General features: G+C 51.7%; 2 protein-coding genes across 8 annotated transcripts in view; both read right to left on the minus strand.

Annotated features, from left to right (window-relative positions):
- Positions 1-8374: 8374 nt before the first annotated feature.
- TMEM89 (transmembrane protein 89) lies at positions 8375-9508 on the minus strand. The gene is made up of 2 exons (XM_003982201.6): positions 8966-9508; positions 8375-8573 (listed from the first exon to the last, which is right to left on the minus strand). Exons 1-2 carry the CDS (start codon positions 9350-9352, stop codon positions 8388-8390), a joined length of 573 nt encoding a protein of 190 aa, XP_003982250.4. The 5' UTR covers positions 9353-9508; the 3' UTR covers positions 8375-8387.
- A 1460-nt stretch (positions 9509-10968) lies between these two features.
- Positions 10969-18421, minus strand: part of CELSR3 (cadherin EGF LAG seven-pass G-type receptor 3) — a 36575-nt gene continuing 29122 nt past the window's right edge. For 6 of the 7 annotated variants that reach the window (XM_006928732.5, XM_045049876.1, XM_045049888.1 and 3 more), the window contains 18 exons: positions 18215-18325; positions 17494-17657; positions 17119-17283; positions 16887-17039; positions 16525-16607; positions 16293-16440; positions 15685-15798; positions 15488-15565; positions 15091-15186; positions 14895-15001; positions 14679-14748; positions 13659-13751; positions 13478-13573; positions 12936-13106; positions 12121-12300; positions 11876-11930; positions 11490-11626; positions 10969-11252 (listed from right to left, as the gene is read on the minus strand). In XM_006928732.5, coding sequence (XP_006928794.4) covers positions 11238-11252; positions 11490-11626; positions 11876-11930; positions 12121-12300; positions 12936-13106; positions 13478-13573; positions 13659-13751; positions 14679-14748; positions 14895-15001; positions 15091-15186; positions 15488-15565; positions 15685-15798; positions 16293-16440; positions 16525-16607; positions 16887-17039; positions 17119-17283; positions 17494-17657; positions 18215-18325 — 2036 coding nt within the window. In that variant the 3' untranslated portion in view covers positions 10969-11237. The remainder of the gene's footprint in view (positions 11253-11489; positions 11627-11875; positions 11931-12120; positions 12301-12935; positions 13107-13477; positions 13574-13658; positions 13752-14678; positions 14749-14894; positions 15002-15090; positions 15187-15487; positions 15566-15684; positions 15799-16292; positions 16441-16524; positions 16608-16886; positions 17040-17118; positions 17284-17493; positions 17658-18214; positions 18326-18421) is intronic. The other variant, XM_045049877.1, reaches the window with a different exon arrangement.

Genomic DNA, 18421 nt, shown 5'->3' on the forward strand with positions numbered 1-18421 from the left:
CTCTAAAAAACAAAACAAAAACCCAATATATTGCTAAGAAAAAGGAACAGTATAGAGACCAATTTGTGAAATAGGATTCCTTGTTTGAAAAAAAACACACACGAAGCGATGTGCCTTTTCTAGTAGACCTCATAGAAAAAATTCTGCAGGAACTCCCTCGAAACTTTCAGCCGAATGACTTCTGGAAAATGGATTGAGGGGAAGGAGAATACACTTATGTTATTTTAATGCAGAATTTTTAGTTTCTACAAAAAAAGTTACTTTTGAAAGAGCATAATTCTGAACTCTACATGATTGATACGTGCTTTATTGTTTTGTCTTTGCGATCTTTCAAAAAATGTCAAATGTAAATTATAACTGTCTTTTACAAAAAGCAGACAAAAGATGCTTCAGTGTGTGAAGCACTGATTTAGACGTGAAAAATAAAATGAAATAGAATCTTCTAATTAGTCCATCTTTCCACTTTTTTAAAACTTTAGTTTTAAGTTTTATATTTACAGAAAAGTTGAGCAGATAGTTGAGAATTCCCATATATATCCCCCTTATACACATGTGCACAGTTTCCTATATTATTAACATCTGACATTATTAAGGTACATTGATTGTGATTAATGAACCAATATCAGTACACTATTACTAACTAAAGTCTATAGTTTATTCAAATTACCTTAGTTTCTATCTCCCACCCCCGCCTCATTCTAGGATTCCATCCAGGATACCACATTACATTTAGTTACCACATCACCTTTAGTTACCACATCTCCTTAGGCTTCTCTTGCCTATGACAACCTCCTCCAGTGACCACCACATCCTATACCCTTCTGGCAGAGCTCCCCCAAAGAGTTCCCTGCATGCAATTCTTCTCCTCCCATTCTCTCCCAAATCCACTCCAGTCCAATGCCCACATCACTCCTCAAAAACCACATCTGTCATGGCAACCAGGGAGCCCTAGTGGCCTCCTTCAATGTAATTGGACACTTTTTCCTCATGAGACCCTCATCCTTTCTCCACCTTCAGGTTCCCGTACTCCACTGTTCTTGTCCTACCTCCCTGGACACTCCTCCCTGGACAATCCAAGAACCTTGGCTGGTTCTTCCTCACCTCCCAGTCTAACAGAGTGAGAGCCCAGGGCTCAGTTCTGGCTACCTCTTCCCTTCCTGATCAAGACTGCTTTCTGGTCATCTCATCCAGTCTCATGGCTTCAGTTCTGTCTGTACATACAATGGCTCCTATATGCCCATAATTCACTATCTCCCCTGGAGAATTAAACATGGCTAACACTGAACTCTTCACTCTCCCTCCCAAACCTATTCCTCCTATAATTGCTTTCATCTCTGTAAAGGACACCTCCATTAACCCAGTTGCTCAGGTTAAAAATCTTGGAGCCACTGAGGTGCCTGGGTGACTCCGTTGGTTGAGCATCTATCTGATTTGGGCTCAGGTCATGATCCAAGGGTCATGGGATCAAGCCCTATATTGGGCTCCATGCTCAGCATGGAGCCTGCTTAAGATTCTCTCTCTCCCAGAGGCGCCTGGGTGGCTCAGTTGGTTAAGCATCTGACTTCGGCTCAGGTCATGATCTCGTGGTTTGTGGGTTCAATCCCCGCATCAGGCTCTGTGCTGACAGCTCAGAGCCTGGAGCCTGTTTCAGATTCTGTGTCTCCCTCTCTCTCTCTGACCCTCCCCCGTTCATGCTCTGTCTCTCTCTGTCTCAAAAATAAATAAACGTTTAAAAATAAATAAATAAATAAATAAATAAATAAATAATAAATAAATAAATAAAGATTCTCTCTCTCCCAGAGTACCTGGGTGGCTCAGTAGGTTAAGCGTCCAACTTTGGCTCAGGTCATGATCTTACAGTTCACGGATTTGAGCCCCAAGTCAGACTCTGTGCTGCCAGCTCAGAGCCTGGAGCCTGCTTCAGATTCTGTGTTTCCGTCTCTCTTTGCCCCTCCCCTACTTGCACTCTGCCTCTGTCGCTCAAAAATAAATAAATGTTAAAAAAAAAAAAAGATGCTCTTTCTCCTGCCCCTCTTCCCTGCTGTCTCTCTCTTAAAACAACAACAACAATAACAACAACAACAACCAGGAGCCACTGCACTGATAGCACAGAGCCTGCTTGAGATTCTCTCTCCTTTGTTCTCTATCAAAATAAGTAAATAAACTTTTAAAAAAATCTAGGAGCCATCTTGATTCCTCTCCCAAATTTCCCACTTAATCCTTTAGTAAATTCTGTTCCAAATAATTTCTATATCCAGTCTTCTACATCCCCGTCTCCCATCCCCACTGCTACCCTAGCGTGAGAAGGGAAAGGCAATGATACAACCAGGAAGTGTGATGTAGGAGTCTGGGGAAGGATGTGTTTCAAGATGTTGGTCAAAAAGGAAATGTTTACTGAAAAGTCAAGTACAAGCAGCAGCCATTGCAATAACTTGGCAAGAGTCTTTGATGATTCACTGTTCTTTGGAATTTACTCGGTATATGGAATGAGGTGAAGTCAAAATATCCTTTTTCTCCCTAAGTTGCAAACTGAACTTTCTAACAGCATTTCTATTATTACTAAGTGATCTCTATGCCCAACGTGGGGCTTGAACTCATGACCCTGAGATCAAGAGTCGCATGCTTTACCAACTGAGCCAACCAGGTGCCCCTCTAACAACATTTCTTGACCAGACCTTCTTTTTCTATCCATCTCTATCCATATCTCCTTTATTACGCACCCCAGAAATTCTCAAACACATAACCAGGTCTTTGTGGGCTGCCTGAGAAGGCTCTGGCACTCAACTTACTCTTCTCACTCAATATTTGTTTGATATACTCACCAGTTTATTCTGGACTTTTTCCTATTTAAAAAATTTTTTTCATATTAAAAAAATTTTTTTTAGATTTACATTGTCCTAACATATACATAAAATTTAGTATCTTAACTACTAAGTATACAACTCAGTGGCATTAATTACATCCAAAATGTTGTGCAATCGTCACCACTATTTCCAGAACTTTTTCAGCATCCTAAACAGAAAATAACTGACCATTTCCTTCTTCTTCCAGCCCCTGATAATCTCGATTCTGCTTTTTTTCTGTATAAACTTGCCTATTTTAAGTATCTCATTGGTGGGATCATACAACATATGTTGTTAAAAACAAGAGATCCATGGGGTGCCTGGGTGGCGCAGTCGGTTAAGTGTCCGACTTCAGCCAGGTCACGATCTCGCGGTCGGTGAGTTCGAGCCCCGCATCGGGCTCTGGGCTGATGGCTCAGAGCCTGGAGCCTGTTCCTGAATCTGTGTCTCCCTCTCTCTCTGCCCCTCCCCCGTTCATGCTCTGTCTCTCTCTGTCCCAAAAATAAATAAACGTTGAAAAAAATTTATAAAAAAAAAACCAAGAGATCCAAAATAGTCATTTATGCTAAGCCCCATTCCACCAGACCAAACTTTTTGGATATGCCTTTCATCAGATATGAGGGGAAGGGGGTGGCCATTATTCAAAAATTTTTTTCTGCCCCTTTCTCTCTTTCTACTCTGCCTGAAACTTCCGCAATGCATATATTTTTCTGCTTGATAGTGTCCTACAGGTTCCTCAAGAGCTGCACATTTTTTCTTCATCCTTTTTCTTTCCGATTCTCAGACTGGATAATTTCAGTCATCTTACTTTTAAGCTCACTGACCCTTTCTTCTGTCTGCTCCAATCTGTTGCTGAACCCTTCTCGTGAGTTTTCCATTTCGGGTATTCTAGTCTTCAGCTCCAGAATTTTTAGATCCACTTACAATTTTGTGGGTTTTTTTCCTGTTTAATTTTTTTAATGTTTATTTATTTTTGAAGGAGAGAGAGAGAGAGACAGAGCATGAGCAGGGGAGGGGCAGAGAGAGAGAGGGAGCCACAGAATCCTAAGCAGCCTCCAGGCTCTGAGCTGTCAGCACAGAACCCGACATGGGGCTCAAACTCACGAGCCATGAGATCATGACCTGAGCTGAAGTTGGACACCCAACCAACTGAGCCACCCAGGTGCCCCTTAAAATTTTCGTTTCTACTGATATTCTAATTTTAGGCAGACATTATTTTTCTGGTTTTCTTTAGCTATTTGTCTATAGTGTCCTTTCACTAATAATTCCATTGCCTGGGCGTACTTAGGGATGTTTCCTGTCAGGTTCCTTTTTTTCTCTGCAAATAGGCCTCACTTTCCCATTTCTTAGCATATTTTGTAATGTTTGTCGAGAACTGGACGTTCTGAGTGTTACATATGATAATTCTGGAGATCGAATTCTCTCTTTAGGGATTGCTGATTTCAGCTTGTTGAGGAGTGGAGCCATCATGACCTTTCCATACTACTTTTACGAAGTGTATATTCCTTGTTGTGTGTAGTGATTGAAGTTTCGAATTTATTATTTCTGCAATCAGCCAGTGACCTGACAAAGATTTCCTTAAACATCTTGCTCCCAAAGGAAAGGTGGGGATGGGGGTGGGGGGTGAGGTCTACTTAAATTCCCTGCAGCTGGGAAGCTGCTTCAGCCTGTGGGGGTTGAAACAGGGAAATTCATTGAATTGAATTCTTCATCAGGTTCTCCCTTGGATGCTGCAAGTGTTCAACTAGACTTCTGAGTTCCAAAAATAGCTGCTGCAGTTTCTGCTAGCTTGATAGTTATTTTGGTGGAGAAAAGGATTCCCGGAGAGTCCTACTCTGCCATCTTTTGTGATGTCACACCCTGTTCTAAATGATTTGTAAAAAGAATATTCCATCTAAAAGAAAAGCCTAATTTGATTAGAATTATATAGGGGTGCCTGGGTGGCTCAGTCGGTTGAGAATCCGACTTTGGCTCAGGTCATGATCTCGCATTTGTGGGTTCGAGCCCCGCATGGGGCTCTGTGCTGATAGCTCAGAGCCTGGAGCCCACTTTAGATTCTATGTCTCCCTCTTTCTCTGCCACTCTCCTGCTCTCACTGTGTCTCTTTCTATCTCTCAAAAAATAAAACATTAAAAAAAATTATTACAAAAAAAGAATTATATCAACTCCAATAATTTGGGGGAAAGTGTTTTTTTGGACAGTTGGCTGAGAATTTCCAGGATCAGGGCCTGGTTCTGTTTTGACCATTTTTCTCTCAATCTTTCTCCCTCCTCTTGCATTTTACCATAAATAGCAAAAAGAGCAGAGGCTGAATTTTCAACAGTTTCCTTGGAAATCTCCTCTACTGAATGTCCACTTTCATCATTCACAAGTTCTGCCTTTCACCAAACTGCTGGACACAACTCCACTAAGCTTTCCTCCCGGAAAGGAGAAAAGGAGGAAAGGAAACCTCCTGGTTTCCAATAACATGTTCCTCATTTCCTTCTGAACCCTCGCTGGCAACATTCTCAAAGTCAAGATTTCTGCTAATGGTTTAAGGCTGTCTTGGCTTTTTCCATTATGCTCCTTGACATTCTTCCACCTTTTGTTCACTGCTCAATTCCAAAGCCATTTCCATGTTTCTGGACTTTGTTACACTAGTACCTTGCTCTCGATATCAACATCTGTATTAGTTTTCTATTGCCAGCATGACAAATTACCTCAGACTCAATGGCTCAGAACACAAATTTATTATTATCTCACCATTCTATAGGCTCAAAGTCCAACATGTATCTCATTTGGCTGAAATTAAGGCATCAGCAGGGCTATGTTCATTTCTGGAGGTTCCAGAAGAGAATTTGTGTCCTTGATCATTTGGGTTGTTGGTAGAATTTAGATCCTAGTGGTTGTAGGTCTGAGGTTCCTGTTTTCTTGCTGGCTGTCACCAGAGTTATCTCCAGCTTCCAGAGCTCGCCTGAATTCCTTGGATTTGGGGATGGTGGGAGAGCCCTTCCCCCATCTTCAAAACCAGAAACAGAGGATCAAGTACCTCTCACAATTTAAATCTAACCAACTCTCCTGCCCTCTTCATCACTTTTAAGGGCTCATGTGATTCCATTGGGCCTAGCAAAATAATCCAGAAAGATCTTTAATTCCATCTGCCAAGTTCTTTTTGCCAGGTACTATAACATATCCACAGATTCCATGGGCATCTTGAAGGGCCACTATTCTGCCCACCATATCCTCACCAGGAGGTACCAAACCCTGTCCCTCCCCAGCCTGCCACTTCCTCCTCTCCAGGGCTCCTTCTTTCCACTGAAATTCTGACCATCTTATAGTTCCTGGACCAGGCCAAGGTCCACCCCCACACCCTCCACAAGGACCTGTCATTCTGACTGGAGCACTGTCCCCTACTTTAGTCACCTCACTTTTCAAGTGTCAGCAGTCAGCCCACCTTTGCTCCATGCCCCCACCCGCCTGCCGCCCACTGCCCTGACTAGGCCAGCACATCTCTCTGCAGAGTCATGGCTTTTATTGAGTTGGTTTCACCACCACCACCACCACCCTCCCATTTGAGTAAGAGAGGAGCCGGTTCTGTTCTGTACATCAATGGATCCTCGTATCCACAATAGACTAGCAAATGGTAGGTGCTTACTGAACCTTGTAGAATGTAGAAGTGGGCCTAACAAGAGGCTGATGAATCTCAAGCTTCAATGCCCTTCTCTTCCAGACCTTGGGAGGAGCCCCAGGAGTGTGTCCATAGAGGCAAGTCTTTTTTAAACTCACGAAATGAAGATATTCTAACTGCATGTAGTTAGAACCTCTGTCCTTTTCTAGTCAATCCCTCCATCCTACCTCACCTCTTACGGGGATACTGGAGAAGTTATAACATTTGGGGGGTTCAGCCAAGAGGAAGGTGGGTTGGGGATTGTCCCAGGTTGGGTTCTCTAGGAAGCAGACTCCCCAGAGGGAGATTAGGACATTTACCAGGGAGTCGATATCAGCATCTGAGGGAGAGAGGGAAAGGGTTGTGCCAAGGGCAAAAACTAGCTGTGACGAGGCCGCCTGCAGCTGAGACCCTTCTTGATGACTGGCAGCAGCGGGCTTCTGAAAGGGGACCACCTCCAAGTTTACCAAGGGGACACACTTGGCCAGGGTTTAGAGGGACCTAATGTGGTTGCTCCACTCGGGTGTGCATTCACCTTGTCATTTCTGTCCTGGTACATGAGGCCTCCAGGAACCTCCTGCCAGGTCAGACAGAGCTCTGGTCAGGACAGAAATGCAGGATCCTATTGCATTTAGCACCTGCCCCAGAGTGCCCGGTGCTAGAAAAATTGTGAGCCATGGAGAGAAAACAAGTTTTGAAATGTATGTGGAGCCAGAGCCTACCTTTGGGAAATTCTTCCAAAATATAGAGCTTCTGTATGAAAGCAAGTTGATGGCAGTTTTCCAAATTTGAAAAACATCCAGACAATTTATGTGACATCATAATAGTTTAGGAGAGGGATTTTCTAAACTATCAATAATTAAAACACAAATTTCAACAATCAACCATGTTAGAAGGAAGACTGAATTCATCTATTTTCTGTGTATAGAGGATATGTCCCCTCTGTACTACAAAATCTTCATCCTATATAGTGGTTATCAGAGTCAGCAGCCAGAAAGTATAGGAGTACAAGTATTAATGTGTTAGGAAGTCGCCACAAACACATTATTGGTCTGGATTTTGCATTGCAGCATCACTTTTTTTTTTTTTCTTGAGTAGGCTTCATGCCCATTGTGGAGCCCAAAGTGGGGCTTGAACTCACAACCCTGAGATCAAGACCTGAGTTGAGATCAAGAGTCGGACGCTTAACAGAATAAGCCACCCAGGAGCCCCTGTAGTGTCAGCTTTTTAACATTTATAATCTCTCACCATTTTTTCATTTTAATGCACTTATTTCTATTTTTGAATTCATAATTTTATATTCTTTTTCTAAAACAGATAAACATGCATAGGCCTCAGTACCCACTCAACCTGGATTGTCCTCAGTAGAAGGAAGAGAAGGGGTGAAGTTCAGCCCTCACTCCACTTTCAGGGGCCTTAGAGCAAGGACCACTCGGGTGCCAGAGCACGGTTGAGGCCGCCATAAAGATGAAGGTGGCCGAGGCTCACCCTCCACCTCCTGACCCCCCTCATCCCCAACTGGGTGCCCTCACTGACTCAGTCAGGTTGTTACCTCCTCTGGGCAGCCCTCCATGGATCAGCCAAGTCTTCCCTGATGTTCAAGTCTTGTCCCACCACACCAGGGCCCCTAAGGAGCCCTGGAGAAGGAGATGTATTTATGAGTGAGACCTTAAGGAAGAGGGGGCTGTCAGTGGGGGCAATGGAGGAGTGTGAGTCAGCCCCACATGCCCACCCATCCTGGGCACAGAGGCCTCAGGTCTGCCGACTGCAAAAATAAAAAGGAGACACAGGGTCCAGGCGAGCTTGGAGACGACACACACACAGGCCTGAGCCTGGCCCAGGGCCTCAGGCCACCCCCACCCCGACTGGCCACCAGGCAAAGAGAGACATATGTTGGGTCACCCACTCTGGGTGGGAGACCCCTTTATTGGGGTTTTCTGTTTGGTGGTTATATGCCGCAGGTGGCAGTCAATATGGACCAGGAGGGCATCCAGCATGTGCAGGACCCCAATGAGCAGGGCGCGGTCTGAGATCGGATTCCGCCGTTTCCAGGGTCCGGAGGGGCTAGTGGTCACCTGCGGGTGCTGAGGATAGGACCAAGAGGCAAGAGTGAGAGCAGAGGGATGGGATCAGGGTGCGGTGAGGGGCAGCGATGGGGCCAGGGAGAAGGGCATAGGAAGGCAGATGGTGGTGGAGGGTCACCGAGGGTCTGCCATGGGCTGGGGTGGTCGTGGGGACCAAGGGGGCTGGATGAGGAATAAGGATATTAAGGGGCGGAGGGACAGATGGGGACAGAGTACTGGGAGTGGTCAGGGGTTGATGGGTGTGGACAGATGTAGGGACCAGAGAGTGTGAGCGGTGGGGGAGGGGCACAGGCATGGGTAGGTTGACTGGGGGAGGGTTGGGTAGAGGACGTGATCTCACTGGGTCTGAGTGGAGGCAGGAGGCTGGGGGAACAGAGCAGTGCTGTGCTCACCTCAGACTTAGTGCCCTGGGAGCGCCACCGCTGTAGCACCGCACGGCTGACCATCAGCATCATGGTGGTGGTGAGTGTGACCCCAGCCACAGGGTAGATGCGGTTCATCCCCAGGCCCATCCAGTGGCCAGGACAGCCCAGACTGCCCCCACAGCCTTCCAAGGTGTTCGGATGACACCCCCAGGGCTGTAGGTCCAGCCCCACCTGGTACCACAGGGGCCGTGACCAGGCATGGGAGGGGGCTGGCATCGCCAGCAGGGACAGCAGTAGCAGGGCGAACGGTGTGAGCAGCATGGCTGTGCCAAGTCCCCGGGTGGAACCTGGGTGCCTGGCAACAGACAAACACCCCTCCCCCAGGGGCAGGCAGCAGGTTCCAGCTGGGTCCATGGCCTTTCCTGAGGGGCAGACTGGCCAGAAAACACAGCAGGGTGGGGAAGGGGGGCTTCCAGGGCCAAGATAGGCGGTACGCTTGAGGCCTGGGTGCCGATCTCTTAGCCAGCCCAGGACTGAAGAACAACTCCTTCCCCCAGCCTCCTCCCTGCTTCCTTCCTCACCTAACATTCAGTCCCTCAAATTCTAACACCCCATGGTCCCTAAGGCTGCTGTCTGGCACAGAGCCGCTTGCTGGTCCCCAAAGCCCAGCCTACCCCACAGTCCAAATCACAGTAGGGTGAGCCCTCAAAACTGTGGGGCCCCTACAGGCTCTGAACAAAGCCTGAAGGTTCTCTCTGGCCTGTGAGGTCCTGTGTGCTGTGGCCTCCCTCCAGACTCAGGCAGGCCTCTCCGGTGTTCCCCAAAACACGTGCTGTTCCCTATGCCAGGACACGGTCCTCCATTTCTCATGGCTGGTGTTTCAGCCTGTGTCATCTGCTCCCTTAGCTTCCCTCCCATGAGCATACTGGGCAACACAGTCCCTTCTCTGTCATGTGACCCTGTTTTTTTTTTCTTCAAAGAAGTTCTAACTCTCTGCAGTTTCTTATTTGAGGTCTGCCCTCCACTCAGACACATAAGCTTCATTCACCCAATATTTGCCAAGCACGCCAGGCACCATTCCTGGTGCTGGGATACGTGTGACAAAGCAGATAAAAAGCTCTGACTTCCTGGGCTGTGATTCTGGGGGCTGGGGCAGGGAGGAGGATTCATGAACACAGAACAGGGTGCTGATGCAGAACACGATAAAAACTGAGCTGGACAAGGGGCGCTTCAGTGACTTGAAGGAGGGGTCAGCCTCTGTCCACTTGTCCAGCACAGAGCTGAGCACCTGGTCAGTACCTGGGGGACAGCAGTGTTCATGTGCTTTTGAGCAGGTGACTCGAGCCCAGCATTGCTGTAAGCATTTTGTGGCACTGACTCATTTAAAATTCACTGAGCAACCCAGGAAGCGGGTATAATCATCATTTCATTATACTGCCAAGACACAGGCCCAGAAAGATTCTAGCCGCACCGCCCCGCCATCACTCAGAGCTCAGCTGGCCTAAAGGCCCACTGCTGCCCACTAGGGAACATGCCTAGATGCTGGCATTTTATGGTAGAAATGAGCACGTTTCTTGGTTGACCATGACCTGCAGAGCCCAGGTGATGTAATGATTATGAACAGGCATTTTCCCAAGTGGACAATCCTGCACATTCTTCTAAACACAGACCAGCAGCACCTGTGAACACCATGCTTCCCCGCCCCGGTTCACTCACACCCTCCGGGGGCTGCACCTCATTGGGATCGTTCCTGAGAAGAAGCTCTGATTCCAACTATCTTCCAGATGAAGACATAGGTGCCAAGGGTTGAGAGCAGCTGGGGAACTTGGACCTGGGGTACCCCCACCCTGGGCCCCATAACTTTCCCTCTGGTGGCTGTCTGCTGTCTCACCTGACTCTGTCCTCCCCAAACCTTCCTCCCAACTTCTGACTCCAGTCCCCACTTTGGGGCATAAGAAAGGTCAGGAGCCAGGGCTGTAGATGGCTGCCCACCCCACCAAGCCCCCACCAAGGCACAGCAGAGCCTGGTGTTAGGCAAATAAATCTTTATTTCTGGGGGTAAAATCATACATCTTCCCCCAACCCAGCCAGTGCCAGTCTGACTCCAGTGGCCCATATCAGGCCTATAGCACTGAACTTGGAGTCCCAGAACCTCCATCCCTGAGTTGTGTGTATGTGTGTGTGTTTATACAGAGGGGACTCCTGGGGGACATCTGGAGGCAGCCCAGGGTTGGGGGGGGTCGTTCTCACAAGTTACAACATTCAGAGGGGAGCAGTCTCAGGCAGGGTGGCAGCATGGTCAGAGTTTGGTCATCTGAGGAGGCAGAGGAGGGGAGGCTCTGGTCAGTTTCCAAAGGACACATATCAGCCCCTTCCCCCAGGACAGCAACCCCTGCTCCCAGGAGCAGCTTCAGCTAAAGGCAGGAAGGGGCAGCAATGGGTCCACCAGGGGCAGATCCATCCAGGAAGGGTGGACTTCCTGAAGCTGGGGGTCAGGGTAGGGACAAGCAGTAGACAGACAAAAAGCTCAGCAAGACAGAGGCCAGCTCACCAAAACAGGGCTGGCAGGGCTGGACCTCGGGTGTTGGAGGGCAAAGAGGACAGCGTCGTGGACAGAGGCAAAGAGATGCTGCTTAGTGATCGATGCATCGAAGAAGTGCCCAGCCTCAAGCTGGGCAACCACAGGGGCTGTAGGCAAGGAATAGGTCTCCCCTGACTCATAGAACCACCAGGAACCCCAACCCCAGTCCCCCGAATACCCTGACCCATTTCGTCCCTGACCTCTACCCCTGAAGCTACATCTAAACCTCCAGTCACTCTTGATCCTTGACCCCTGCCCCCTCAAGACACCTCTGACCTCCAGTCTCAGAGACCTTAACTCCTTGGCTGGAAGAGCCCACTCCCCTCCCAGACCGCTCATGTCCCCACCCCACGCACTGTGGCAGGCGGCCATGTACACCTCCACCTCGATCTCTCGGAAGTCGCGGAAAATCTGCAACAGAAAAGGGGGCCAGACTCAGAGGGAGCCTTGTGGGTTCCGAAGAGGGAGGCTGGGGTGGGAGGGAGTTTTGAGGGGGAGCTCAGAGGGCTCTTGGATCTAGTTATGGAGTCGGGAGGCTTGAGGGGGCCTTGTCCTCTCCCAGGGCTCTTCTTAGGAGTGTCCCCAGCCCCCAACCCCTTACATTCTTCAGGCTCTTGAGGCACACAGTGTCCACAAAAGAGAGGGCTCCCAGATCCAGGACGAGGCTGTGGAAGTGCGGCTGAGGCAGGCCCAGGGCTTTCAGTGTGGTCACATCTGGGGCCTTAGCACCTTCTTGACCGCTGGCTACCATACCTTCTAGCTCATTCCCTGTGCTCACCTGCTGGCAAACCAGACACACTGCAAAGGCTGCCCATGAAGGGGTGATGTCAAGGAGCACACAGACATACAAGGACACATAGGGTCAGATGTGGGAGCACGCACGTAAACACCCACATATATTGGGACATTCAGGGGACACTGGAGAACCAGGATGTGGGGAGTCTCTTGTATGCAAAGGCAAGAGGGACACATGAGGACACACAGGCGAGGACGCCCAGACTCAGGAGCACATACAGACTTGCATATACCGCTCTGTTGCCTCCTGCACCCAGGCTTACTAGGGAGGCTTAAGAAGGGAGGGCGCTGGGCAATTGTAGCCTACCCTCAGTCAGCCAGGGCGGAGCAGGAAGGGGGCCCAGGGACACATGTGCAAACGCAGACACCCTGGCATACCATCTGGGTCTCTAGTTGAGCCTGCATCCCTTTTGATCCCATATTTTTCCCCCACTCCCAATCCTTTCCCTTTACCCATGAGCGCAGACTGTGGGGTCCTGTGAACTCTACAAATTCAAGGTCTTCCGATGGCAGACCAGAAAGCCACAAGCAGAATCTATGGCAGATCACTAGACCTCTCCCCATAGGGCATCTGATCCATCACCCACCCCCCTGCCACTGGCACAACCACTTAAAACCCACAGCTGGTAGGTCCGTGGCCTTCCTCTCAGGACATGCATGGGCACCCCCATCTCTGCAGCTCATGGCTGACCCCTCTCCCTCGGCCTTGGAGTCCTCCATGTTGTTGCTCTCCATGTCTCTGGTGCTGGAGTGGACTTCGATAGAAACAGAAGTGTCCTTGGAGGCGGCAGTCTAGGTCAGGGGAAGAGAGGGGCCGTAAAAAGCTGTCCCAGCTGTCATCTGACAGCCAAGCCAGGCAAGTCTGGTACCACCCCCAGGCTTTGGGCAGGTAGGCAGGCCAGGAACTGAAGCTTGGGACCCAGGGCTGCCAGACTGAAGGCGGTGGGGTTCTGACCAGCTCCAGGAACAGCCAGATTGGAAAAGGATTGTGGTGGTCCACGCTTGTTACTGGCTTAGGACGTGGGAGAAAACAAAACTCCACCCAGAGCACTGACCCACCAGGGGAGCAAAGCAGGGATCCTGGGGGCATCAGGGAGAAGAGGGGAATGCATGAGGTTAAGAAGTCAGGAGGCCAGGAGTCCCTGGCTCAGAGAGGCCCCTGCCTGTTTCTGGAGCTTCTTCAGTCGCTTCAGCTTTTGCTCCTGCTTCTTGACCAGCTTCTTCTTCCGGGAGATGAGGTGGTCAACATCCACACCGCACTAGAGAGAAATGTCAGAAGGGATGCAGACATTCTGGGGAGGTAAGGGACCCTATGACACTCACCCTGGGGACCCCAGGCCTCACCCTCTGCTTCAGTGCGTCGCTGTAGAGCTCAGCATTAGCAAAGTACATGGTGGCTGAGGAGCGGAAGATCTTCACGCCTGGGACCTCCCTGGCCTAGGGACGGGTCAGGGTTGGGGGTGGCTGAGCCCTCTGCTCTCCTGGTTGTATCTTGCTCTCCTGCTTTCCTCTCCTGTATGGCCCAAGGGCCCCCCATCACCAAGCCCCTGCCCTCCCAGACCTTGGGCCACAGGTTTGGCTACATAACCCTAACACCTCGTCCTGCTCCCTACCCCCCACCCCCACCACCCAGACCCTCAGCCAAGCCCGTCAAAGCTTCCTCCGGGGCACCCTGAACCTTCCCTTCCCATCTCCCCTCCCTTCTGTTAAAACCCAGGCTAGGCTCTTCGGCCTCCTCTTGGGTCTCCACCCCCCACTCTGTGGTCTGTTTTCTGCATGTACACAGAGAGACCCTCCCCAGCTCCCATTCCACCCAGGACACAGTCCAGGTCTCTGCTCAGCACTTGGGCCTGCACAATGTGCCCCCACCTCCCTTTCCATCCAGCTGAGCTGCTCCCCCTCCTGACCACTCCTCCCTCTGCCTGATTATACTGTACTCAGACTCCAAGTCTCCAAGTCAGCAGGAATGGGCTTGTTTTATTCCACTGCCCCTACTATTAAGCATGAAACTTCTCAGGAGGTAAACGAATGATAGAGATGTAGAAACTCTGCTGATCAGATCAGAAACAGCCTCTCCTTCACCCTGGTGCCCCAGGCTCCTGCCCCACCAGCATTCCTGTCCCAGAGCTGCTCCACAGGACAAGACAGACCCCTCTCCTCAGGCTCCCATGGCCCCTCTATCCACTCCTCCTCTGTCCCTTCCTAGCTCTGAGGAGGGTGGCAGACTAGAACTCCTCCCCTGAAGCTCCAAGGACCAAAGCACCCTCAGTCCCCAGGGTCTTTGCCAGGGGCAGACAAGACTAACAAAAGCCCATTCAGCCTCTGTCCCACCCCCAGGCCTCCTGCCCAGCCCCTGCCACCCACCTCTGAGTACTCAGCCACATCTCGGTAAATATCCGTGTCTGGCACCTGCCCCAAGATAGAGTAGTGGGGCCTGTGAAGGAGACCATGTGAGGAAGGGGCAGCGAGGGGGTACCAGGGAGCCTGGGTGACCCCCGAGATGCAGGAAAGCGGTAGGGAGAAAGTGTGGGCCTCGCTCCCTCACGAGCTGGGATGGGGGGACCCAGAGGGGAGACTCACAGCTGCGTACGGAACACCACAAGCAGCAGGGAGAAGACCACTGCAACGGCCAGGCCAAGGTCCAGGTTCAGCAGGATGGTGGCCACAAAGGTCACCAGCCAGATGAGCTAGAAGCAGAAGGGCAGCGGTCAACAGACTCTAGAGGGGGCCCTGCTGTAGGTCCCCACCCCCACCCGTGGGCTCACAGGCCTCTCACCAGATCCACTCGATTTGCCTTCCAGAGGGAACATATGTCGGTGAACTGCTTCAACATGCCCTTCAGGTTCACGATAATGACGGCTGCCAGGACTGCCTGGGTGAGGGGAGTGTCACCAGGGACTTCCGAGAGGCGCCCAGGTGCTGACAACCCTGACCACCCGGGCATGAGCCCCGCACGACGCCAGCCGCCACCTGCCCCCTGAACTGAAGAACTTGGATCTCACTCGGAAGGGTTCCAATCCCTGATCCTTAACTCCAAATCCCACCCCAAAGAGCTCAACCTTGAAAAACAGGGCATGAGCTTGTGTCCCTGCCCCTCACCTAGGACCTGACTGATTTGAGCCCCTGGCCTGGCCAGGTCCCTCAAGCCTGGCTGTGGGGAGGAGGCGGCTCACCTTGGGCAGGTCTTGGAAGAGTTCCCCAAGTTTGACGATGATAACGAGGATGAAGAGGGAGGAGACAGCCCCAGCCACCTGCAGGGTGGGAGTGAGCAGGGGAGGGTAGGGGAGTAGGGTGCAGGGAGGAGCAGGCAGGACCGCCCAGCCAGAGCGGTGTGCGTGAGCACAGATGCACACCCGCACCCGAAGCCCACCTGCGTGTTGCCCCCGGTGCTCTCCTGTACCAGGCTGCGGGACATGGAGCAGCTCACAGGGAAGCACCGGAAGATGCCCCCGACGAGGTTACTGAGGCCGAGAGCCACCAGCTCCTGGTGGAGGGAAGTGCGGGTGTGTCATGTCTGGTCACCGTACCACTGTATCTAGGCCCAGGTGTCCCCAACCTCCATCCTCATTCAACAGCCTCCAGACTTGGCTACTGTCCCGAATGCCCTGGCTACTGTCCCAGTCCCCTGCGTGGCCCCAGCACATTTGTTTGCTGTTTCTTTTCTTTCTTTTTAATGTTTATTTATTTTTGAGAGACAGAGACAGAGCATGAGCGGGGGAGGGGCAGAGAGAGAAACACAGAATCTGAAGCAGGCTCCAGGCTGTCAGCACAGAGCCCAACATGGGGCTCAAACCCACAAACCGTGTGATCATGACCTGAGCCAAAGTCGGATGCTTAACCGACTGACCGATCCACCCAGGCGCCCCTTGTTTGCTATTTCCCCCTGTCCCACCTGCTATACCACACACTGCCCCACCCCCACCCCCCAGGCCCTGGCATCTGTGTTTACCCAGCTGCCCCCATATCCTGCCGCCAGACCTGGTTGCTGTCCACCCGGTAGCCGTGCCTCAGGGCGAAGATCTTCCCCAGTGAGATGGCAATGGCGAAACCAACCACGGCGATGGTGAAGGCATAGCCCACAAGACTGGCGAACAGCTGGGGGTTGGGGGCCACTGGGGGCACCAGCCTGCAAAGGGCATCTGTGAGGCCAAAGGAGGGTGCTGGCCCTGGCCGCCCACCCCTCCCTAACCCGACAGGGGCCAGAGCTCACCCTGCAGGAATGTTGCCCACGACATCCACCCCAAATCTGTGCTTCAGACCCACGCCATAGGAGATGCCTGTGGCTCCGATGAGCTGGGGGGAGAGGACAGTCAGAGTGTGGAGAAACTACTTCGGCAGGGAAGAAGGGGGCCTGAAGCAAAGCCTTCAGGAGATGGGGAGAAATGGACAACTGGGTAAGGTGCTGTTTGGGGACTGGAAGGCACCAACATGGGACCTTTCTGCTGTGGTTCCAGCCACTCCCCAGGAACTCTCCCTGGTGCCCACTCTGGCTGGTCTTTAAATCCCCGAGGGTACCTGCTGGCAGGGACATATCCTCCCTTGCCCTTCCCCCCTGCCCCGAAGAATCCGAACCGTGAGCAGTTCCCCAGGGAGCGGCAGGGGCAGATGTCGCTGCAGTTTGTCATTCAGCAGTTTCACCAGCACCAGCACCACTCCTGCCACCAATGCGGTGACCACAGTGCCAACCACGCTCTGGGGCAGCTTCCAGCAGACCTCCAGAACTGTCTGAGGGGAGGCAGGGTCACAGCCAGCACTCCAGATGGTGGAGCACACCCTACACGTCCCTCCTCCCACCCTCACTCACATAGATGAGGGACAGCGGCCCAGAGCGGCTGCTCAGTTGGAGGCCAAACACATACTTGAGCTGCGAGACGAAGACCTGTATGGACGCGGCTGTGGTATAGCCGCGGACCAGAGGCTCTGACAGGTAGGTGACCACGAAGCCGAAGTGGACCAGGCCCAGCCCCACCTGTGGGGTGGCCAAGGACAGTCAGGGAAGACAAAGGCCCTCAGGGCAGTTAGAGCACAGCCCGGGGCAGGTGGAATCCAAGGGGCATGAGTGAACAGCAATAGTGAGAAGGGCAGCGATGGTCAGACTCAGGGGAACTGGCAGGTGAGGGTGGGGATGGGGTTGGCAGCAGTGGGGGGTGGGAAACACATACTCCTGACTGCTCCGCACCTGGAAGAGGCCGACCAGGACACTGAGTGTGGCGGCCAGTTGCACCCGGGCAGCATCTCTGGCCTCCTCATCGACTGTAGCATTCTCAGCCTGCAGGAAGTCCTCATCCGGGGCCAGGGATTCCGTCACACTGCCCACCATTACAGACATGACAGCAAAGGTACCTGCAGGGACAGGTCAGGGCAGGTCTGAAGGGGAGAGGGCACTGCCCTAACCAGGAGCCCTGTCCTTAAGGCAGAGGCCAGGAGACATTCAGCTCTAGACAAGTATCTTCAGACTATGCCATACAAACAGAGGCAATGCTGGTGGTCATGTATGAACCCAGAGCTCAGGGGCTCTTGAGGGTGGCTAGAAACGTTGGCCCTGCATCGTCTGCCCTGTTCCACTCATGTCCATCGGGCTCAGAATCATTCCCCTCGTGGAAGGTGAAATGAGGAAAGGGGCACGGCCTGCCTCAGGCTAGTCAGGCCTCTGCCAAGTTCTGGGCCCCTTGCAATGCCTCACACACATCCTCCCGGAGCCAGGAGCTATCCTGAATCTGTGGCCCCACAGTCAGAGGCCTACTCCTGCCTGGGAATGACCTTGGGCCAGGCTCCCAGTAGCCCAACACCAATGCTGTCCCCCTCCCTAAGTTCCCTTGCCCTCCTCAGCCTGCCCTCATCCTGTCCTCCATGGGGGAACGTGGACATCCTCCTGCAAGGCTGAGCCTGGCTCCACTCACCCACGGAGATGTGCCGGGAAGTGCCAAACAGAAAGTAGATAAACACAGGATAGAAAGAGCTGTAGAGGCCAAACACGGGGGGCAGTCCAGCAAGGAGGGCATAGGCCAGGCCTGGAGGCGAAATGGTAGCAATGTAGGCTTGGAAGACTGGGCCTTGAAAAGGATGAGGGAATCCCAGCCCTAGGTCATGGTCCATAGTTCCAAGGG

This window comes from Felis catus, chromosome A2 (genome assembly GCF_018350175.1).
Source record: "Felis catus isolate Fca126 chromosome A2, F.catus_Fca126_mat1.0, whole genome shotgun sequence".
Taxonomy (NCBI): domain Eukaryota; kingdom Metazoa; phylum Chordata; class Mammalia; order Carnivora; family Felidae; genus Felis; species Felis catus.

Bases quoted from the DNA above. Each gene is read 5' to 3' on its own strand.
- TMEM89 (XM_003982201.6), bottom strand. From the start codon at position 9,352: ATGGACCCAGCTGGAACCTGCTGCCTGCCCCTGGGGGAGGGGTGTTTG. The intron at 8,574-8,965 runs GTGAGCACAGCA...TCCTATCCTCAG, and splicing joins CCCAGGGCACTAAGTCTGAG to CACCCGCAGGTGACCACTAG.